The 22,846-nt window shown below is 39.6% G+C and overlaps 1 protein-coding gene across 1 annotated transcript in view; it reads left to right on the top strand.

Moving 5' to 3' along the window:
* The first annotated feature begins 323 nt into the window (after positions 1–323).
* DMTF1 (cyclin D binding myb like transcription factor 1) overlaps positions 324–22,846 on the top strand; it is a 29,384-nt gene continuing 6,861 nt past the window's right edge. Inside the window, exons 1-13 of the mRNA XM_018068118.2 lie at positions 324–439; positions 6,724–6,840; positions 7,371–7,490; positions 8,441–8,535; positions 9,259–9,373; positions 11,965–12,041; positions 13,454–13,611; positions 14,415–14,447; positions 15,569–15,678; positions 16,293–16,521; positions 18,123–18,274; positions 19,709–19,924; positions 22,267–22,352. Coding sequence (XP_017923607.2) covers positions 6,732–6,840; positions 7,371–7,490; positions 8,441–8,535; positions 9,259–9,373; positions 11,965–12,041; positions 13,454–13,611; positions 14,415–14,447; positions 15,569–15,678; positions 16,293–16,521; positions 18,123–18,274; positions 19,709–19,924; positions 22,267–22,352 — 1,500 coding nt within the window. The 5' untranslated portion in view covers positions 324–439; positions 6,724–6,731. The remainder of the gene's footprint in view (positions 440–6,723; positions 6,841–7,370; positions 7,491–8,440; positions 8,536–9,258; positions 9,374–11,964; positions 12,042–13,453; positions 13,612–14,414; positions 14,448–15,568; positions 15,679–16,292; positions 16,522–18,122; positions 18,275–19,708; positions 19,925–22,266; positions 22,353–22,846) is intronic.

Genomic DNA, 22,846 nt, shown 5'->3' on the forward strand with positions numbered 1-22,846 from the left:
GATCAGGCATCACAACAAGGAGGTGATGGAGACATCGTCCTTGGAGGTGTTTAATGAAAGACTGGGCAAGGGACTTAGAGCCACGGTGGTGTTCGGCCAGAGCTTGAACTCGGTATTTTCAGAGCTTAAGCGATAGTCTGAGGAAGGACGTGTGGGTGTTACAAGGGGTGTCTGTCCCAGGAGGCCCCTCAGCGAGGCGCGGCTCCGTGCGCTTTGTGGCGCCGCTGGCGCTCGGGCCGCGCTCGTGCGCTTTGTGGCGCCGGGCGGGCGGGCGGAAGCGCGGCGGGCGGGCGCGGGCCCTTCCGGCGGGCTCGCAGCGCCTCCCCCGCCGCCACCGCCTCCGCCTCCCCGCTCGCCGCCCGCCGCCCGCCCGGCGCCTCCATCCTGGTACTTGGGAGTCTCCATCTGGTTTCTCAAGTGCCCGGACCCAAAACAGGAAGTAAGTGCGCAGGGGCCCGGCGGGATCGCAGGGCCGAGCTGCGGGCGGCGGCGGAGCGCGGCGCGGGACGGGGCGGGAGGGAGCGGCTTGGTGCGGCCCTGCGGCTCGCCGCGCTCCAACCGGGCTGGCGGCGCGGGGCAAGGCCGGGGGGGGCCGGGCTTGGGGGCGAGCAAGCAAGGGCCCCGCGGCGGGGTCACCCGCGCCGCCGCCCGCCGGGGACACGGGAAAATGGCGGCGGCCCCGGGGCCAAATGGCGGCGCTGCGGCCGCGGGGCTGAGGCGGGCGATGAGGCGGGCCCGAGCCGCCGCCCCGGGGGCAGTGCGGGGCCGGGCCGCTATGCCTCCCGCCGGCTTCTCCCCTGGGAGAGCACTGGGCCAGCCCTGGGCCGCGGCTCCCCGCCTTCCCGGGGTGCTGCCCGGGTGTCTGGAGGCGCTACGCAGGAGGAAATTGGAAGGGGGTGGACGGAGCCTGGAAATCACCAAACCTGGGCTCCCTTTGGGAGGCAGGGCGGCCAGCGCGTTTATTATATTTATTATATTTTAATTAATATTTTTTATTATTGTTATTTCTGTTTTAAACTCTCTCCCCCTCTCCCAGTCGGATGTCTTGTAATAAAAGGCCACCTGCACGATCACGTTCGAATCTCCCATTTTCCCCTCGCTTGGGGTATCCTGAGCTTGTGGCTTTTATCTGTTTTGTTTCATAATCTCGGGGGGGGGTTGTTTGTTTGTTTGTTTGTTTTATGCCGAGATTTGTGGTTGCTTGGGGGTTTTATTTATAAGTGGTGTCTGAAATGTGCGAGTCTGCCAAGATCAGGGGTTTCATCTTAGAGCGGTACCAGGATTTTTCTGCGCTAGAATTATGCTCTCTGTTTTGCTAGAATAAAGGATTCCGGTCGGAAAACCCTTCTTTTCTCCTTTTTTTTTTTTTTCTTTTTGAGGTCTCTGTGTTCTTGGTTGTGCCCTTGAGAGTGGGTAAGCGTATTGCATTTGCATCAGCTACTTCTTTAGCTGAGAGATAGTGTTTGTGTGTGTTCATTCACAAAGAGTTACCATTGTTTGGCCTCACCTGGCTATTGTTAGTTGAAGTAATCTAGAAAATGCTTTTTGTTTGCCAGCGCTGCTCTGGCCACAGATGTAACTTGGCCTCTTGACAGCATAGTTAAAATTCCTTTGCAAAACCAGGAGATGTGGTTTTTGCAGTGAGGTGGACACATCTCATTCAGATACTCATTTCTGTCATTGCACGTGGTTATAATAATCCACAACTTCATGATGTTTTATGACTTATGGAAAAGATTTGACATCAACTAAAACTCCTTAAGTAGAATGCCTGAAAATACTGATTTTTGTCTTAACCACTCAAAATTATAAAAGGTAGGTATGTAAGAGACAAAGACCTCTGTACTGAGTTTTACATGTTCTAATAATTCCTTATTTGTGAGCATTAATTCCGTGCTCATCTGCCCATGAGAAAGCAAGAGAGAAGTCTCTTTGCTTATCAGTCTTACAGTTAGGATAATAACTGTTCATATTTTTCTTGTGTGCTAAACTTCTGCCCATTGTTTGTAAAGGTGAAGAAGCTACTGTAATGCTTCGAATGAAACTGGGTTTACATGAAAGAAAAGTAATTTTAGAACATACCATACTTACCAAGATCTTTTAACCATAGTCATAACCTTGTCCCCGAGAGCCATTTTCTATTCCCAAAAAAGAAAACTTCTAACTCTCTGGTTTTGGTGATTTTGTTTTTTCCTTTTCAAAGAGCTGGGACATAGCTTTTATTTTGTTTTGTTTGTTTTTTTTTTTCCCTTGTGTGACATTTAAAGCATGCTCGGTGCTTTTTATGAAAATATCAATGGATAGGCCAGAAGTGATGGGAGTTCTGCCAAATTTGGATCAATGCAAATGAGAACACTTTGTCCCATTGTGTCTCCCATATATTCCATCTCCGCGATGGCCCACTTCTCTAAATTCCACTGATGAGTCAAATGTAGCTGTTCCTAAAGGACTGTAACCTCATGCTGATACAGATTAATAAATCTTTGTATGCCTCAAACTCAGGCCCTTGGGTCCTTGTGATTGGTGTCTGTCTGGTTTGGTTCCTTCTCATATCCATTTTTGCAGCTGTTAGAGGTAACTTCTGCATGGTGGAATTTCACATTAGAGTGGAACCCATTTGGGGTGACAAAAAGGAGGGTTTTTTTGCTGTTGAATAACAGCATAAGAGAACAGGCACTAGTTGAAAAGTAAAACCTCCTGATGACATATTAGAAGTATTGACTTGGTATGGAATACACTTAAAATTCAGGCTTCCTAAAATATGAGGTCCTGTAATGACTTTGTTTCCTGTGTGTTATTCTTGAACAAATGCCTTGAAATCCCAGTGCATTCCGTGTGATTGTTCCAGTTAAATGCCACAATAACTGGAAGCCTCCCTTAATAATCTTCAGGTTTTGCTTTTTACAAGACTTAATGAATATACTTATTGCCCAGTGCATAGAACGCAGCCCTTAAAGCAATTTCATATAGAAATTTTAAAAGATTTACAACAGTCCACTGAAGACTGTACTTAACATTCAGTTAATAGCTAGGGGCCATAACAGAATTCTGTCTTAAAGGGTAAAAATACTATTTCTTAGAAGTGCTTAATTTTTACAGCCCACAGAATAATTGAGCCCATCTGCCTGATTTAGAATTACAAGAATTTTTGGATTGAAATATTCACTTTTTTTTTTGTAGTTTGGTATAAAATCAGCTTTCTGTGGGCTTTTTTCCTGCCTAAATCTGCTGCAGGCTTCCCAAATAAATCAAAACTGCTCTATTATGTGGCTTTAGTGGAAAACTTATATTGGGATTCTGTATTAAATGGTTCTTGTAGGCAAAGTATTTCCCCTTCTCTTGGGCTGCATGTTGAAACCTGTTTGAAATTGTAATGGAGCTCTGAAAATGTTGGGTTTGGTAAATACACGCAGAAATCCAACAAGGCAAAAAAATGCTTACTGAATTTACACGAATTTCTAAGGTGCTTTCTTAGAAATCTAAGATTATGCCATCCACAGTGTTGGTGTAGATGTATCCAACAGTGTTGCCTTCCCCAAAAACAAACTCTCCTTCAGAACATAAAATATTAGTGATAGATTGGCATCTCTTTAAAGAGTGTGTCTGAATCAAGGATTAGAGAAAAGCCTGGGGTTGTTCACTAAAAATTAAATATTTGAGTAAGCTTTTTGTTTAAAATAGAAAGTAGTGCATTTTCAAAAGCACATTTAGTGAAGTTATGAAAAGAAGGTGGTATTTTTGAGGTGATGAGACTACCTAGGTCATAATTCTCACTAATTAAGAAGCCTTAAGAGCATTGGCTCCAGCAGCAGCACTGGGCTTTGGCCACTGAGCTCATCATAAACTCCAAGTGGTCCCATTGTGTGTCATATTTGATGCATGTTCAGCAACTGTGGTACACTTAATCATTGAAGTGTAAACCAGTGGTTTTTCTGTGGTCTGGAGATTGCTTCCTGTTCAGTCAGAAGAACCACCACAGTTATTGCTGGATTTGGTCACTGATTCATGTACTCACGGATTGACACCCTGTCCTGGGGTTTGATGTGTCTTTAACGAACAAGTTTGTTTGGTTGTGTTCTTCCTTCAGTTTTCTTGTATTTGTGTAGTCTAATGAATAAAAAATTATGTCCAAAATATGCACTTGACTTTGACTTAACTCCTGATGCTCTTTCCATTCAGTTTTCAGTTGTGGTCCAAGGCCATATCCATTAAAGTTGATGGGAATTTTTCCTGTCAACTCAAGGGTTTGACTCTTCCTGAGTTTTTATCAGGGCTTGGTTATGGTTATTGCCTTTACTCAGAAAACTCTGAATATGCTAAACCTCAAGTATCTTACACAGAACATTATTATTTTTTTCTGGAGAGCCTGTTTTTATACTTGCTTTTCAACTTACTATTGGGATAAAGCATTCTTGGGACATTGGCAAAAGGTTACAAAACCCTGCTCAGTCCAGGAATTACATTGAGAAATTGTTTCTTGGGAAGTCCCAGTTCCTTGAACAGTGTGTAGTGCCCAGTGTTTGGTGCTCTGCTATACCTGGGAGCTCGAGCTGACAGCTTGATCCGAGGAGCTGCCTGTTGCTGTTGGATGTGCTGCCTCAGCTTTGGCTGTTTATTCCGTTACAGCTCTGTATGGAAGTGTCAGGGTGGCAGCTACTGATCATGGTGTATCTTCCTCCCCACCTCTGGAAATGCCACGTTTGGATCTCTGGGTGGACCTCTTTTATGCTGTGTCGTTTTTCTCTCCTAACATGGCAAACCAGCAAGGCAGAGAATGCAAAGCGACAGCCCTGACTGCCCCGTGCTGGTGATTTAGGAGCCAGATCCTGTAAACATACTAATTGATTTTCAGCAAGTCCTGAGTAACTGCTGAAAGAATGACGCAGCTTTGCTGTCTCTGTGTTCAGTCTTCCAATAAAAAAGAAGGAATAGTCTGCTGTATCTCCTGTTGTGACTGGTGCTATAGTATCCACTGCTTTTAGAAGAGCTTTAGGTGAAGTACATGATTGTTGTGATGTGTTTTGTAAAAAGAAATCACATGTCTTTCAAGCCTTTAGAACAGTGAAAAGAAAAATAGGGGCTTTCAGTGTGTTATCACTACCAGTTCACAAAAAACTAAAGAATTCTCCATGACGTTTCTCATAACTTTGGGAATTTTGATTACAGCAGTCCATGTAGTGAAAGTTATTCACAAAGTGTATATAAACATGAAGAAGGGAATCTGTATGTTTTGGCCCAATTTCTTCACTCCCCAAAGGCAGAATGAGTAACTCAAAACTAGTTTGATAAAGTTACAGTCTGCTAATTTAGCTGTAATGCTTTGGATGTCTTTCTTCATGTTTTAGAGTTAAGGATGCCTCATCAGGTTCCTAAAGTCAGTACTACAGCCATGCAGCAAGCAGAGGCTGTAAAACTCAGGAGATGAATCCCAAGGAAGTTTTTCCCTCCTACACTTGCACGTGGCAACAAGGACTTGTTGCTGATGGTAGATGTGAAAGTAAATTTGAGAACCCTCTGATACAAAATGGCAGTGTATCTGAAATTTTTGACATGGTCAGAGGGGTAATACCACTTCATTCGGGGAATGAGCTACTACATGTGCTTAAAGATCTGCCAAATCTTCAACAAGCTCAAGGGGTGATAAGTAATTTTATTGAAGGACTGGCAGTGGTTTTATCCTTATAGGAAGACACTTCTCCAAAATTAAATCATTTCCCACTGAAGCAGTGTTATTAACATTATAGAGGGGATTTGAAATCCATGTTGTAAATTCCATTTATGTATGGGTAGATGAGTATCCCTGCCTCGTACATGGAAACTTTGTAATGTAATTGTGATTTCTTTTTTTAACACTATAGTCAATGATTTTTTAACAATGTAAGTAGAATTGCTGACAACAATATTTTGGCTTCAAAATAAAAGTTACAAGTACTTTTTGCCTATGTCTAAACACATAAAAAGGGCTGAACACTTAAAGGAGAAATAATATTTTCTTTTTGCAAATCTCTGCCAAATTCACCAAGCCCAGGTGCTTTAAATGGATTAAATCATTGCAAAGCTTCTGGATATTTTAGACGTGATTTCATTTAGCTTCTGCAGCAGAAAATTAGTTACATTTCTTTGTATTTGAGGGGTTAGAACTTTTGTTGTGGTGTTTTACTCTGTTTTATTTAGTCATGGTGATAATTTACATAGAATTTCTTACAAACTTTGGGTTTCTTTACTGTAGTTTTATCGTGCAAATGAGATTATCAGAAGCACTTCATATTGCCCTGATTACACTAGGAAAATATTTGTCAGTCCTGACTAGCTTTGGGTTATGTATTAGTAGAATTATGGAATGAACAGTGAAACAAATATTAGACCAAAAGCATCAGATCTGAAGAATTTAGAAATACTGAAAAAGTAATAGCTTAGGTATGTGTTTAAAAAAAAAAAAAAAGAACAACCCCCAAATTATTAGTAAATTGCAAATGCTTCTGAATGGGGAGTTTAGGTGCTATTTTTAACTGGAAAAGTAACTTTAAAGCTGTCTGATGTTACCCTGTGCAATATATAAGTATGCAGAAAGTAAAGGTAGGTGAATATCTTCAATTGTGGATTTCTCATGGGAAGGAGTAGACTCTGTGAAAGTTTATGCTGGTTTTTTGGGATACAGGAAGCAGAGTTATGGTCCAAGCAGAGTCCAGCTGCAGAAAAGTAATCTGTGTGTTGCTCTTTCAGGTTTGAGTATGAGCACAGTTGAAGAAGAGTCTGACACAGTGACAGTAGAAACCGTGAACTCTGTGACTTTGACTCAGGACACTGAAGGGAACCTTATACTTCATTGCCCTCAAAATGGTATAGAATTGTATTGCATAGTATTTTTTAATTCTTTTTTTGATTGATCTGACCATCATACTTCCCTGCCCCCAGATTCTACCAGCTACTGGGGTTACTATGCTACAATTGAGGTTTATGATGCTACAGTTTGTTCTGTTTCGGTTTAAAGAAGGATAAAGTGTGGAATTAGGTCTAAATCCCAAAATTGTCTATAGGTGCCCAACAGGGATATAGCTGCTCTGATTTATTTCAGTGGAAACACATCCTTAGAACCAAGCATGTACCCAAATTTGTGTAGTAAGGGACTGATTTTAATGTGACAAACTGTGGATAGAATTTACAAAGAAAATCTCACAGGAAATGTGTGTTGAGGAAAGCATGTGAACTGTTGTTGCCTGTAACTTAGACCAAGTTCCTGGGTGGCAATAAAGCTCTGAACCACCCTGTCACATTTGTTTTTACTTTTTGATTTGGCCCACTTTGTTAGAACTCTGTCCAGAGCTCCGCTTAGTTAACAGGAAGTAACCTGCATATGTTTTTGTTGTTAGAAGCTGATGAAGTAGACTCTGAAGACAGCACTGAACCTCCACACAAGAGGCTTTGCTTATCAGAGGATGATCAAAGCCTTGATGATTCCACTCCGTGCATTTCTGTTGTTGCAGTTCCAAGTAAGTTCTTTTGTGTACACTTCTAGCAAAGATATCTGTTGGTAAAGGTTAAAAGTGGATTCTTTGAATCACATTAGAATATTTTGCGTGGGTTTTTTCTTTTCAAATTTTATTAATACACTTGGGTATATCTTTATCTCTCATACCCTTGGATGGTTTTGCAGTGTTTGGTATCTGTACAGTACTGGCAAAATAGACCTGCCTTGCAGACAGAGAACTGCAGGCACAGGTGCATTGAATAAATTGAAGGATAAGTGAATGAACAGCAAATTAGATGCTCTCCGTCTGCAAAGAGAGGTTAACTTCTTTTAATGATCAAACAGTATTATTAGCATTTCAGTGTTATGTAATATTGAGGTGTATGGTCCTTTTAAGGTAGAGACTGTTTTAAAAAAGGTAGGGTGAATACTGAATTAATCTTAATATTAGATAGGTGAACTTAATCTCTCAAAGGGTGACAAAACCAGATCTAGTTAAAATACCAATTTGCAATACCTTGAGTGGCTGTTTATTTGGTGGAACTTAATAGAAATTCCTTAGAAGTAAAGGCATTATCATGTTGAAGTTGAAGGAGAACTGGGAAAAACACATACGGGCAAAAGATTTGAATTTTATCCTTTAGTAATTGGAAAATACCAGAGGTAGGGCTGGAAAGGAAGTATTAATACAGTTCCAAATGTTTGCATCATATCAGACACCTGTTGTTTATATGTTTCACTTTAGATCTTAGTTGTAGTCAAACGTAAAACTGAAGGTTTCAAAACCCATATTTAAATTTTATGAAGAGGAGCAGTTGATAATAATTTTAATGATTTTACTGTGTCAACAAATAAATACCGAATAAAGTTTTTTCAAAATTTTCAGTTCAGAGGTAGCAATGTGTAAAACTGGTAGCATGCATAAAAAATGTTTCCAGAGTAAAGTGTGCAGCTAACTTACCCATTCTGAAGTTTCAGAAAATGATCAGAGCTTTGAGGTGACCATGACTGCTACCACTGAGGTAGCTGAAGATGAGATTAATGAAGGAACTGTTACCCAGATTCAGGTACAGTAAAAGTTTGAAATTTTACCTCTTTGATACATGTTTTTATTTAAATCAAAATGAAAAGATAAACAAATACCAGAAAGACTTATAAAATTAACAAGACTATTTTAATATGAAATTAGTGTATTTAAGCATGGATCTTGTTTATAAAATACTGTTCTGTTTTATGTATGAGAGAGGTTTTTTGTTAACTTACTGCCCAAAGAGCAACACAGCAAACAGTAATAGAGGTAGCCTTCCACTGGTAATCACTTGCTCTGTGGTGATCTGCATAGAAGACAAGTTTATCTGTTATTTCTGTCATTTGTTGATTATAAGTTAAGCTTTATAACAGGCCTAAGTAGGCTTTGTCTAACAATTACATGCAGTTCTCATTGTGGGTGTACCGTGTTTCAGAGTTCTGGATTGGAGGTGCTGGACGTAGTCCTTCCTCCACCAAAGCCAGTGAGACTCTTCTTATTTACTGGACATGAAACAGGAAGAAGAATGTTACTTAATTAATTCTCAGAACATCTATATATTAAGACGCTGAATCTTACTCAGGTGTTCCAAGAAAGGTGAATGTACTTTCAATGCCATATTTAAAAAGGGGCACTTTTGAACAGTCAGCAAGGTGACTTGGTGTGCTGATTCCATTTTCCCTTAAGTTATGCCTCCATGTTAATTGCAAAGTGATAAAGAATTGAAGGTCTTTACTGGGTAATTTCAAATTGGTCTTTTAAGATTCTTCAGAATGAACAGCTGGATGAAATCTCCCCAATGGGCAATGAAGAAGTGTCAGCTGTTAGTCAAGCCTGGTTCACAACCAAAGAGGATAAGGATTCTCTAACCAATAAAGGTAGGAGATATCAAATGCTCTCCCATACTGTGAAAAGCTAAATTATTCCAAATGTCTCAGAATATTTTGCATGTTGCATAAAGTAATCTCCAGTCTGGCTTTTTGGAAATGGGCTGTGCCTGCAGTGGTGACAGTGACTGCAGTGCTATGGTAGAGAAGGGCTGTAGGTACTGTGTGTTGGCCCAGATGGGGCAGACAGTTGTGTTTCCCTGGTCAGGAGATGGGAAGCTGCAGCAGAGAGGGGTACACCAGGAAAAAACACAATCTGACCTCAGGTTGGTGCATCTTCCTCCAGGCAGGGCTTCTTAGTCTGGCTGCCATGATTCATATTAAAGAGTTTTGGGAATGGAGGTGCTTCAGAAGAAGACAGCTCATGCAGACCAGGATCTACTGAAATAATCGCTGCTACTCCTAAAACTTCCACACCATTGGCATTCCTCCCTTTCAGAATGAAGCTGTGCAATCATGTAGTAGTTACTGAACTTGAGAGCTTGTATTTTTTCTTTCTCCCCCAGGGCAAGTGTCTTTCTGAATCTGGAGAAACAACTTAAAGTCCAATGAAGATGTATTGTCTCTCTAGTTTCCTTAGTCTCTCTGCTGTTTTTCTAGCTTTGACTTTTCCTATTTCTAGAGGAAAAATAGGTTTTTTTCAGTCAGTTCAAAGCAATTTCCTTTTTTGTTAGAAACCTTTAGGAAAAAATGTGATGCTTTTGTCTCACAGGAGCAAATGATCTCTTACCCAGTGAGTTTTAGTCCAGTGAGCTGAGTGTACTGCCGAGTCAGTGAAAATGTGACCTGAGTGTTGGATATGAAAAATTCAGAGAAAGGGAGCTGAGCAGCTCTGTCAGTGACCACTTGCTGATCCCATGTGTACACCAGCAGTTGCTTTTAACAGACAAGTAATTTCTTCCCATTTTCTCTGTCCTTCTAATTTATTATATTTAAAGGGCTTCAAAGCTATTCAGTGTATTCAGAAACCTAGTGCATTTGTAGCTGTCTCCCAGACATATCAACTGACTATATATCATAGTGATAACAAGGGGCATTTACAGTTGCAAATGAATGAGGGCACTGAGATTCCAATTAAGAGATTAATAATTTGAGGAAGACATTTCTAGTAAAATATGCCAGGAAAAATATTTGAAAATCAGTACTACTTGAACCTTTCTTGTGATCTCTGTGATCACAGAGATCAGCCCTGGAGCAATGCCAGTATGTGCCTTCTTTTTCAGTAGCTCAGAGTTTGGCATATGTTGCCCGAGCTCATAATTTTATAGCAGTCTCCACCTGATAATGCTTTATTTCCAGACCTGTGGGCAGGTTATGATAGTGCTGACACTGAATATGCAAACAAGTGAAGTGCAAAATATATATCCTTTCCTAAAGTAGTTGGGTATTAAAGGTTATTCTGTATAAAGAGTAGCCGTGTCCCATTAAATCAAGTCAGAGGCTTGGGTAGAGGTGTGAATCACAGCAACAGTAATAGATTATGGTCCTGTCTCTGTAGTTTTGGAAGAAGAGATTGAAGCCACTGGGCACACAGAAAGAGTTCTCTCTCACCAGTTCCAATGGAATTGGTAATAATGCCTGTACTTTTCATTATAATTGGATTTGAGTAAACACTCTCTTTGGTGTGTTCTGCCTCCCAGCTCTGGTAATTAGCAGGCTGAGAAGGAAGTACCCTGATTTTTCTGAGCAGAGGCGGGCAGGTAGCCAGCACACACCAGTATGTAAACTGGGTCACACCGGCGTAATCTGAATTAAAAGTATGGTATGACCATAAAGGGAAAAAAGGATAATCTATGTATTTTAGAGTAGGAATGTTTTATTGATAGACTTAAGGTTTGAAGTTTTCTCTCTGAATAAAGTCGGTTGGATTTGCCTTTAAAGCTCGGCTGACATTGTAGTTACTAAGGGCTTAGACAGAGAGGAACATTATGTTTGTTTCTGTTTGTTTGCCACTTTTATTCAGGGAAATAAAACTCTCACCACGAGTTTTTATCTTGACTGTGTCCCCTGAGCATTAATCTCAGTGCAAAAGAAAGGAGAGAAATGGGGACCAGCTTGTCAAAATAGACTAAGCAGAGCATTCTACTCTGTGATTTACCTGTATGAAAAGCATTCACAGTAGGTGGCACTACTCACGTGTTGGGGAGTGTTGAGGCTTATAAGAGAAGCCTACATAGTTGCCAATTCCTCAAGTAATATTATGAGTCACATTTTAAGTTCTAGCTTCTGGAATCATTTTGAGAGCATGGAAATTTCGGCTGTCAGTTTAAAGACAAATTTTCTAGTTGCAGCTGAAGAGAAACTCTGAAAATGTGACTTGACAGCACATAGAGGAATTTATGTTCTGTTTTTAAAATATGGATGTTTTTGAAGAGAGGTCTGACTCACATTATTTAAACATCAGTTGATGGTTGCTGTCAGTTATGAAATAACATCTGTTTAAAATTCTGGTTAGCTTTTTAGTAGCTAAAATTAGTCTTTTCTTTTTTAATTGGAGTGTGAGGGTCGTGTGTCAGATACTTCTGTTCTTGCTGTTTTCCTGGCTTTCACTTCAGTCATTACTTTGCCGTTTCTATTTTCAGGCCATAAGTGGAAGCAAGGGATGTGGTCAAAGGAAGAAATTGACATTTTGATGAGTAACATTGAGCGTTATTTAAAGGTATGTTTAGAGTATCTTACCTGCTCCTTGGTGTGGTGATGCAGTTCTGCTAGAAGCCAGCTTTCTTTAGTACTTCCCAGAATGTTCCTAAGTGATTCTGACTGATTCATTGTAGAAATGGTCATTACCCGTTTGAAATACATAAGAAAATTACATCCATATACAGGATTTAAGTCTACTTTTAATTTTTATACTGAATATTGCCCATTTTGAGCATCCTGATGTGACATTTTACATGCCTAAATGTCTCTAAATATACATTGGTTATTCATGAAAGCTTTGGTGAAGATGGAGGGAAAAAAATTGCACTAGCAATAAAGATAATTTTCCTTACAGAGCATGAAATACAACTTTCAGACTTCCTTGATGCCATATCCCTGTTTGTTTACTACACTAACAGGATGGCTGTGTCTGCTTTCTTCCCCTTAATGTGTTGGTGTCAGAGTTCAGTGCAAATTGGCTTGCAGTTAACACAGTGATGGTGATAATTGCCCATAAGTAATATTTGTGGTAGGCTTGCAGCTGAGGATATTTGAGCTGAGCCCTTACAACTGAGAATACATAGCTTGGATATTACAGTTTCACCATCCTTCACTTGTGGTTTCAAAAAAAAGCCCTGAATTTAGTGTTCATCCCACAGCATTTGTTGCAGAAAGTGTGTCTGCCCACGCATATATTAGAATTTCTGCCACAAAATCATTCATAGGTAATACTGTCTTTTAAACCTAGTGAAGCTTTTTGAAGCTAGCTAAATAACTTTTCTGAGTTACTGATGAATCATGATTCATTCTTTTCCCACTTACTTGCTTTCTTGTACTACTTTGAATAGTTTAAATATAGTGATTCTTAGTTTAAGCTGAAGTTAAACTAAGAAGTTATAGTTAAACTCAAGCTTTCCTTTCATACTTCATTCCAGTGTTTTGTTTCCATCAAAACAAGAAGAGTAGTTTAACTGAAAGAAATTGCTTTCAGATAATATCTAAAATTATGTAATAAATTGATATAACGCTGTTTGACAACCTTCTCTTGTATGACCCCAGGCTAATTCCAGCACAGTATGTTTTCCATGATGTTCTCTTTGATGGTTCAATTTTTGATCTTAAAATATGCATTAGACAGATTTTTTTCTTAAATGTGGATGGAAATTAGAGTTTCTGTGTCTACCTGGACTCCAGTATAAAAAAACCCAAAACAATAAACCCTAGTGATCAAGGTTTTGTATTTGAGGGAGCTAATCCATAAATACTCAGTTTTACTTTTGAACTGTAGTATTTGTAATACACAAAAAGTTTCATAATGGCTTCAGTTCTTAAGTGTTCTGCTTCTTGATTTCCAGGAGACTTTTATCTAAGGTGTTTTGTTTGTGGTTTGTTTTTTTGTTTTTGTTGTTTTTTTTAAATGCTTCGTTCTAGGCCCGTGGAATAAAAGATGCCACTGAAATTATATTTGAAATGTCAAAAGATGAAAGAAAAGATTTCTACAGGACAATAGCTTGGGGTCTGAATCGGCCTCTCTTTGCTGTCTATAGAAGAGTTCTTCGCATGTATGATGACAGAAACCATGTTGGAAAGTATGAAAACCTCTAATGCTGCATGGTTTTATTGGTATGAGTAGGGTCATGTACTTATGTTTGACATGTTCTGTGTGAGGCAGAAGTTGTAGCCAAGCAGATCTTCCTAATCATGTCACCTCTGCTGAATTCCAGTAAAACAACCTTGACAATAGTTGTGTTAAATTGATGCTATTCACAACTTTAAAAAAACAGATGAACAAAAAAACCCACCCAAAACGAAGGTTCGTAGCAGATTCTGATATGATTAGAAGACTTGGACACAAGCATGGGTCTACTGAGATGTAACTTTTTCCTAGAGCTTTGACCTAGAGGTAATTGATCTCCACACTGTGCCCTTCTGTAAAACAGTGGTCTGGTGCCATCCAGAAGGGATGTTGGATTTTAGTTTTTGAAGGTAGCTGAAAATTAAAAATACCTTCTCAGTGCTGATTTAATTTTTTTTTTTTGATGGGAAGTCAGCTTTATGGTGATTGTGAATTGGGACAGGAAGGAAGAAATAGTTGTTTATTTGAGAGACTACTATGCAAAATTTTAATTCTGTTCTTAGTAAGATGACCAAGAACAAGGAGTTTTCCTGACAAATGGGAGTTTTAGACCAGATAACGTTAGAAATGCGCTGATGTGGAAAATGGCATTTGTTCCTCACGTTCTTTCAAAGCATTCAGTGAGATATGCTTCTTACAGCAGAAATTCCTTAATCTCTTGTAACTGAATGTGTACTGTGTGGTTAGTAAAATAAAAGTATTTATGCTGTATGCTTTCTGTTTAAAATAATGTATTTTTATTTACCTGTTGCCTAGGTATACTCCTGAGGAAATTGAAAAGCTTAAAGAGTAAGTCTCATGAACAAGGTCACTCTTCCGTGTTTATATTTAGTAACTTGAGCAGTTTTTACAGGTTTCCTTATGTGAAATCACTGAAAAGTTATAAGTAAATTTGACTGCTCCAACACTATCCAAAATTAGTGGTCATTATCTGAAGAGAAATGAAACTATATTTGGATTTTTTTAGAAATTTTTTCCAAAGTGTATTCAGGACAACAATATGCAACAAAGTATAAAGCAAAGCTTCTGTTTCAAAGGAATGTTTCAGATTTTTACAAAACAGTCAATATTTATGGTTATGTTTGTGAGAAACAGAAATTCCATTTCTTTAGGAAATCTGAGCGAAGGTTATTTCTAAAGAAAGTGTCAAGAGTAGGACCTCCCCTATGAAGTATTACAGAATTACATAAATTATCACTACAGCTCAAAGAGTCTCATTTTGAACATAAACCTGATCGATTAAGGAGATGGGGCTGCAGACTTTGTCCCCTCCTGCAGATTTCCAGGGTTGAGTGGTTTGAAGAAACTGTTGGACTGAAGGAGGGAAGGGAGTTCATTTCATTGCACTGATGGATATGTTGGGGTCAATTTAGCTGGTTTGTGTTGTTCCTGAGGTGCCTGTGGTTCCAGATGTGTTAGGACTAGTCAGGGCTCAACATTTTAAGCAACCCGCTGTCATGTGAGGGAGGAAAATAATTGTTAAAATTATGAACATGATTATGCAGTGTTTGGCTTCATTTAAATTGTAGGATGCCTGGGTTTTCATCAGGCATTATTTCGATTTCTCAAGTACTCTTTATACCACCTGAAAATCTTTGAGGAGCTTGTATAGAATGGAAGTTGGCTGTTTATCCAAACCTTCATATTCTGTTTAACAATCATTAAGCCTTACAATGTTCCTGCAAGACAGATGTTTTAAGCATTTAATAAAGGAATATCCTGTGGTTTAGCTGGCCCAAAAGGCTTCTAGAAACACACAGAAAAAATAGCAGTGATGATAGAAAATAGTGAAGTATCAAAGTGTCTTTAAGCCTGTGAACTGCACATTCACCCTGTTTTTATTAGAGAGGATTTGATATTTTGGTAATCTTCTAACTGGATATAGTGCTAATGAGCATGTTTCTCTTTAGGCTGAGGGTAAAGCACGGTAACGACTGGGCCACAATAGGAGCTGCCCTGGGGAGAAGTGCTTCCTCTGTGAAAGATCGTTGCAGATTGATGAAAGATACCTGCAACACAGGTGAGGTAAATGCTGGTGTCAGAAAGGGATGTTCTGGTTAAAATTCTGTCACCTTTGTCATCACTGTTTTCAGAGGGGTGTAACTCTGAACTGAGGAACTCACTGTGTGAAATCTAGGGTCAAATTAGAATGTATTTGGTGTAACTTTCTCCAGTTTCACTTCTTAAGAATCAGAATACTCAGTTTACGTTTGCAATCCGTTATCTATTATATGTTCCACTGGAGCATATTTTATTGAAGTGGATTAAAAAGCCTCCCCTTGTGTTTAATGTTTATAAACATACACTGTGTGAGTTAAGAGACAGGTGCACTTCAGAAGTAAAGTATTGTTTATTTTGTAATGTATATATTCAAATGGCAGGAAAATTTATTCATCTGGAAGAGGAAGAGAAGAGAAAGAAATTTGACAGCAGAACAATGAAATTGTGCATTTTTTAATCAAGAATGGAAACAATATAAATTGTTATTAGTTAAGAACAGTTAGATTTTCTTCACAAGTCAATAGTTGCATCTGGAATAAGGTGTTAGGCACAGAAGATAAATGTCTGTTGGTGTGTTGCAGATCAGAACAATATCTGCTGTTTGTTAAGTTGGAGGGCTTTTCTCTCTTTCAGGAAAGTGGACAGAGAAAGAAGAAAAAAGGCTGGCAGAAGTAGTGCATGAGCTGACGAGCACAGAGCCAGGTGACATTGTCACACAAGGTGTATCCTGGGCTGCTGTGGCAGAGCGGGTTGGGACACGCTCCGAGAAGCAATGCCGCTCTAAATGGCTTAACTATCTCAACTGGAAACAAAGTGGGGGCACTGAGTGGACCAAGGAAGATGAAATAAATCTGATCATGAGGTTTGTTATTTTGGTTACTTTTAAAGGCTTGTAATACGTGTTGCTGGCAGGATTCCATTGGGGTCCATTTTGCTGGTTTCTTAGACACTGAAAACTCTAGAACCCTCCAAAAATCACTGCTGTGTTTACAGTTCCTAGAGATTTATTATTGAACATACTTTTTGTTTTTTGTTTTTTTAGTGAATGTTAGTGTTCGTGAAAGGTGTCAGATTGAAAACCCTGGAGACTGAAGTCTTCTTTATTCCACAGAAAAGGTACAGCACAGGCAGCAACCATGCAAGCTTCCCACACGTGGCCCCACCGATGCGCTTTAACCCTTAACTGGAGGGTAGCTCAGTCTCCCTGCCCGTTCAGTCCTTGGCCTCTCTGCTGAGATGACCAACAAGGGTCAAGTGTGGTGGTGGTTTCTGTGATGTGGACGTCTTGTCTACAAAGAGCTAAACTGAGACTGCAAATTAATTTCATGTAGGCCACCAAACACTGATTGGATGTCAGCATCTCTGACTACATTTGAACTGGCAACCTGGTAGTGACTTTGGAAATCTTTTGCTCTCTCCAGTCCTCCTCCCATTTTGAATGCCTTTAACTCAGGCTTTTTAGCCAGTGGATATTTATGGTTGGGTGGGAATAAAAAGCCAAGACATCCAGGGAATCTAAGGATTACTTACAAAGCAATATTCACTAATTTACTGAAGCTGTTTGACATGAACTCAAAATGAGGACCCTGATTCCACATTTCAGAATGTAATAGTTATAAATCTTAATATTTCTGTTTTGTTCTGTCCAGATATCCTTCACTCATCCTGCAGGGTTGGTTCTGGCAGTTTTTTCCATTTTTACTTTTTTTTTCTTTAGCTAGCCAAGAATGTCCAGTGCTATTGCTTCATTTGTGAAGAGAACTTTTCTTAACTTCCACAAAAATATTTCCCCCTCTCACTGTTCACCTCTTTCATATGCTCCATGTACAGATGAGCTGAAGGCAATTCAGAAATATTTCTTGTATTCAAACAGATTCTGGTAGAGAAGACTGTCCCTTACCTGGAGAGCCTGATGGGATTGATTTATGAGGAACTGTTTAATGCCGTAGTTAACTTCATCTACTTTGGCTAAGAAGCATCTGAGAGAAGGCAAAAATCTATGTTAAGGATGGATGGTTGTTATTTAGGAGAAAACAGAAGTAAATAACATGAAATTAATTAAGTGAAAGTTCAGAGTGAATCTCAGGAAGTATTTCCTGCCTTGTTGATGTGTTTGGGGAATGGTTTTTTTAAAAAGAAAAGATGCAAGTACCACCACTTGGAATGCTTCATGATAATCTGATCTAAGTCCTAATGTATAAGCAAATAAGGAGAATAATCCTGCATGGCAAGGAGATGGACTGGATCATCTAACAGGTCTAGTCCATCTTCTGTGGTTTATGATTCTGCTTGACCTCTGGCAGCGTGGAGCCTTGGAAGCCTGTGTCAATTCATGAGCTCTGGTGGCCTGATCACTAGCATGTCATTCTGCGCTGTTACGTGTGACACGGCCGGAGATGTGCAACACCCCTGCCGGTCTGGAGGGCAGTTCCTAACAGGTAAATGTTTTCTGTATCCTGCCAGGATAGCGGAACTTGAAGTTTCTGATGAAAATGACATCAATTGGGATTTACTTGCTGAAGGATGGAGTAGTGTCCGCTCACCACAGTGGCTTCGGAGTAAATGGTGGACCATTAAAAGACAGATTGCAAACCACAAAGATGTTTCGTTCCCTGGTAATGTACTACTTGCATACTTCTCTTCTGAGAGCTCCTTTCACAAATGTCAAAGGAATAAGGCTGCATTTTGTTGTCTGCTTACAGCATTGCTGGCCAAAGAGCACATTGCTCCTTTGCTGGAAGTTACTGACCCCCTTGGATCTGCTGGCTGAATTGCTCCTACAAGCAATCCTTAAGTGTTTCAGTCAAAACAAGCCAAGCTGATGTATACAACTAAACAGATTTTACCATCTCCCCTCGCTTTGGCTAAAGTGAGGGCATGTGTATAAGCAGCTCAGCTGGCAGATCTCAGATGATGCTGATCTTTGGTATGGAGGGCAGTGACCTCTTCAGGTGGAAGAGGATATGTATCTGCAGCCTAAGGTTAGATGTGTTACCTTTACCATGTTAAAATATAATCTGTGTCAGGTGCTGAGCCTCAGCTGTAGACAGAAGGTAGATCTACTATCTGCAATGAGGAGGAGGGGAGAAATCAGGAGTATAAAGCTCCCCAAATACATCTCATAGCATTTTCTCATTCTTGGTTAGAGAAAGTAGTGTCTGAGCCAGAGGATATTTCAATCTCTGTGACCTTCAGTCCTTCTTTTCTCTGACTTGGGGAGAGTAAAAAAAAATCAGAGAGATTAGTCATGGTCTAATTAGTGAAAGGTGTAATTTAATGGACACTTCTGTGGTTGTCAGTGTGGTTCTATATTAGTCATGCCTGGAGGCTGCAGTTGGGAGGGGAACACTGTTCTGCTTACCATACATTAATAGGCAGTTGTTGCATCAAATAATTCTTAATGTGAGTGCATCACTGAATCAACAGGCTCCTCTCTCTTTCCCCTGATAAAATGGCTTGATACCAAAAGTGGGAGATGTTTAAGCAGTTTGCTATACTGAGTGCTAGAAAAGCTGAGGCCTCAGTTTTGTAACCTGCTGTTATGTCAGCTGCTCCCTCCCTGGAGCAGTGGGCCTCTTCATGCACAGGTGAAGAATTGTAATATAGTCACTGTGAGATTAATTCCCTCTTGCTCCCTATTTCTAGTGGCACTACTGTCAAGCTCTTGAACAAATCCCCTTTCGTGTTTTGTAAGATTGGAGTGTTTATTTCTGGAAGCAACATTACACAACTGGTGATACTGGCACTTGATTGTAGTTTGCACTTGTTCATGTTTTTAGAGAGTTGCAAAATTTTATAAGCTTTGCTTCCCCCGCCGCCAAGCATCCTGAAATGCCTAAGTTCTATGAAAAATCAAGGTCACTGCAGTAGTTGACTATACATGTGGTTTATGTGTGTGCTAAATTTCTAGTTTTTGTATGTCTACGAATTGTTTAAGTTACCAATTCAGAAGGATTTTGGTGGGTTTTTTTCATCTTGGGTAAATCTCACATGCAGCATTTCAAATGTGCTTCTTCAACATGCTTTAGCATGAGTATTTTTTCTCTCAGTGCTGATAAAGGGTCTTAAACAACTCCACGAGAACCAAAAAAACAATCCAGGGCACCAGCTCTCAGAGAACAAATCTGGAAGTGGATTACCAAGCACTAACTCTGGCTCGGGGGTTCAGCACGTGCAGATTCGCGTGGCTCGCTTGGAGGAAAACACGGGCAGTGCCCCAAGCCCCATGGCAGCTTTGCAGATTCCAGTCCAGATTACCCATGTCTGTAAGTACCTGGAACGAACAACCCACTGCCCTCTAACAAAACCTGAAGCTTTCTTACGTTTAGATGCTGAAGGAGGAGTGGGCATATCTTAAAGAAATGTAGTAATTCTGCTGTGGTCTTGTCATAACTTCAGGTGAAGCATTTCTGGATTCCATTTACCTGTTTCTAACTTTGTTAGGCAAACGTAGATATTGCTGTGATAGTAATTCCAAGAAGCTACAGTTGGGGCACCTGGACATAGGTATTGTAGGTGTCTGTCTCTGTGTGTGCACACAGGAGTTTGCCACATAGCCTGTTCTTTGAGAAGCCTTCAGTACACAAGCCTCTTAGTGAAGATGCAGAACATATGTTTATTCCTTAAGTTTCTTTGATGGCTCCTGTGCAGAACAATGAATATCATGTACAGGGACTCCTTTTGTAGATTATATATGCTACTGTCCCTCAGTTCTGATGAAGGACACTGAAGAGAAGGTGTGTAATGTTTTTTCTAGTCCTGCTCTTTATTATGCAGTTATTTCTAGGCACAAACACTCTGTAAAGTGTTAGCTGCCAAGTCACCCTGACATTCAGCCAATGTTCTGCTCTAACCACTATATTTTTTTTCTTAAGCTGATGCTTCTCTTAAGGATGAACTTTGCTCATTAGCAAACTTTTAGTACCAAGTCTACTTTGATTATAGTTTTTATTGCTTGGTTTTTTAACTGATTTTATTAACTCCAGTCACCCCATATGCAGACTGTGGTCTCCACCATATCCTATTTTGCACCATTCATGTTTGTGAATTTAATTAGGAAAATTTAGTGCTTTGGTCTTGCTGATTACCAAATTAGTTGATCAGACTATGACTAAGTAGGCATTTGGTAAACAGTTTTCTGTTTATAATTTCATTAGGTTAGCCTATCTTTATCTACTTATCAAGTGCTATCTTCATCCGATGTGTGGGGTTTTTTTTTAATTAGAATGACATGCAACACCCAGCCAAGAACTTTTTATCTGTCATAATATGTCAGTGGTCTCAGACTTTGAACAAAGCTTGGTCAAAGCTGTTGGGTTTTGATGAGCAGGCAAGATGGGCTGGTATTCTGTAACCTTTAGTCCTTTTTGAATTGAATCCCGGAACAGTTATTTTGTGACTTCACTTGTCCCTGTCTGCCTAACAAGCCTTTTTCCCCATTTTAGTCTGCTTTTCCGAAGAATTTCTGGTTGTGTAATCAAAGTGAATTTTGTATTGTGTCTTTCCATATCTCATGAGAGCTGAACCTATTGGCCACTTTCAGCTGCATTTGATAGAAAGCTCAAGGTTTCAAAGGGGCAGTTGCTGCAGGTTTTATGAACACAGCTGGCTGGATGACTGAAGGGCCACAGCTCTGCTACTGGGTAGCAGGAAACCTGCAGCAGGAAATCTTGAACATGACACTGTAACAATAAAAGCTTCAAAACTGAAGCTTTTATCTTAAGAGATCAAAATTACTCTAATTTGCAGCCAGAGAGTCTGAGATGGCAAAGTTTCCAGTGCTTGGATCGCTGTTGTAATCTTGTAGGTCTTTTCCCCTTTTTGATATTTAGGAAGTTACTGGATAATCCCAGGCAAAGTATTAATTTGCCTTCAGCTTCCTGGAACTTGTGATTTTTTTAAGACTAAGTAGAAATCGTAATTATGGTTATAAACGTTTTGGTACAAGTTGTTTGGACCTGGTGATCTTGAAATACCTCATGCATCAATTGTTTTCAATGCCTCTCTTCATTACTTTTAGAATTAGTGGAGATAATTTCATAAATAATTACACAAAATATTTACAGCTTTTATACACTGCCATCACAACACACAGGATAGGCAAATACCTTGGGAAGCATCTGATGTTTCATCAGTGGTAGACACACTGTGGAGGGCAGAAGAAATTAAAAATACCAGAAAAAAAAAGAGGTCTGTTGGAAACACAACAATATTAAACCTGACACCAGTTTAAAACAAGCAATACATAATCCAAAGAGTATCATTACACCAAAGGGTATCGTTACATTAGAACCTCTTACAAATCTGATTACAAAAAGTAATTAAATCACGTTAGAAACTTTTATTTGTCTGCTTTTATCTCTGTGCACTAAACCCATACTTACTTTCATTTGCTCTTTTGGATTGTAGAATGCTCTCCTTAAATAGTATTGTGTCTTGTGTACCAATTAGAGAACCTTGTCATTAGGATTGCGGCCAGTTTTCTTTTTCCTCTTAGTGGAATTAACAGTACCCTGCCATGTAGTAATTATAGTATGTTATGCTCTCTGCAGGACTGAACATTCTGGTTTACATACTTTCTTTTTCTTTTTTTTATTTCCTTTTGCAGCCTCAACTGATTCCCCTGCTGCTACTGTTGACTCTGAGACAATAACACTAAACAGTGGAACACTACAGACCTTTGAGATTCTTCCAGTAAGTAACACAGTTTGTTACTGTGTTTTTTTCTTTTAAGCCCAGCTACTTCTTAGACTACAGAACTGTGTGTTTCAATAACAAAAGTTTTCAAGTGGAAAGAGGAAGTTAAGAGCTCTGAAACTTTTTTCTGAAAGTGTAATCCACTAGGGCCGTGGAGAAAACTGTGAATTACAGTTAAATGCTTTAAATCTGTCTTAATGCCTCAGTGCTATGAAGGTTCCCTTTGTGCTTGGTTTTTTTCTCATTGTAGTCTGACATAAAGGAGCCAGAGAAAGCTCTCAGCAAGTAAAGATTGTCTCATTTCCATTGTCCTGTAGTTTATAGCACAGTTTCTCTTTCATCTCAGTGTAAAAGTAAGTTGAATTTATTCCCTTCTTACTTGCTGTTGTACAGCATAATACAGACCTGCTGGGCTCTTGCCCTTAATACTTGTCTTGGTAGCCGAAGGCTATAGATGGAGGTTCTGCTTCTTGAGTGCAGTACAGCAGTTA

Source organism: Manacus vitellinus, unplaced genomic scaffold (assembly GCF_001715985.3).
Source record: "Manacus vitellinus isolate BGI_N305 unplaced genomic scaffold, ASM171598v3 scaffold_13_pilon, whole genome shotgun sequence".
NCBI lineage: Eukaryota > Metazoa > Chordata > Aves > Passeriformes > Pipridae > Manacus > Manacus vitellinus.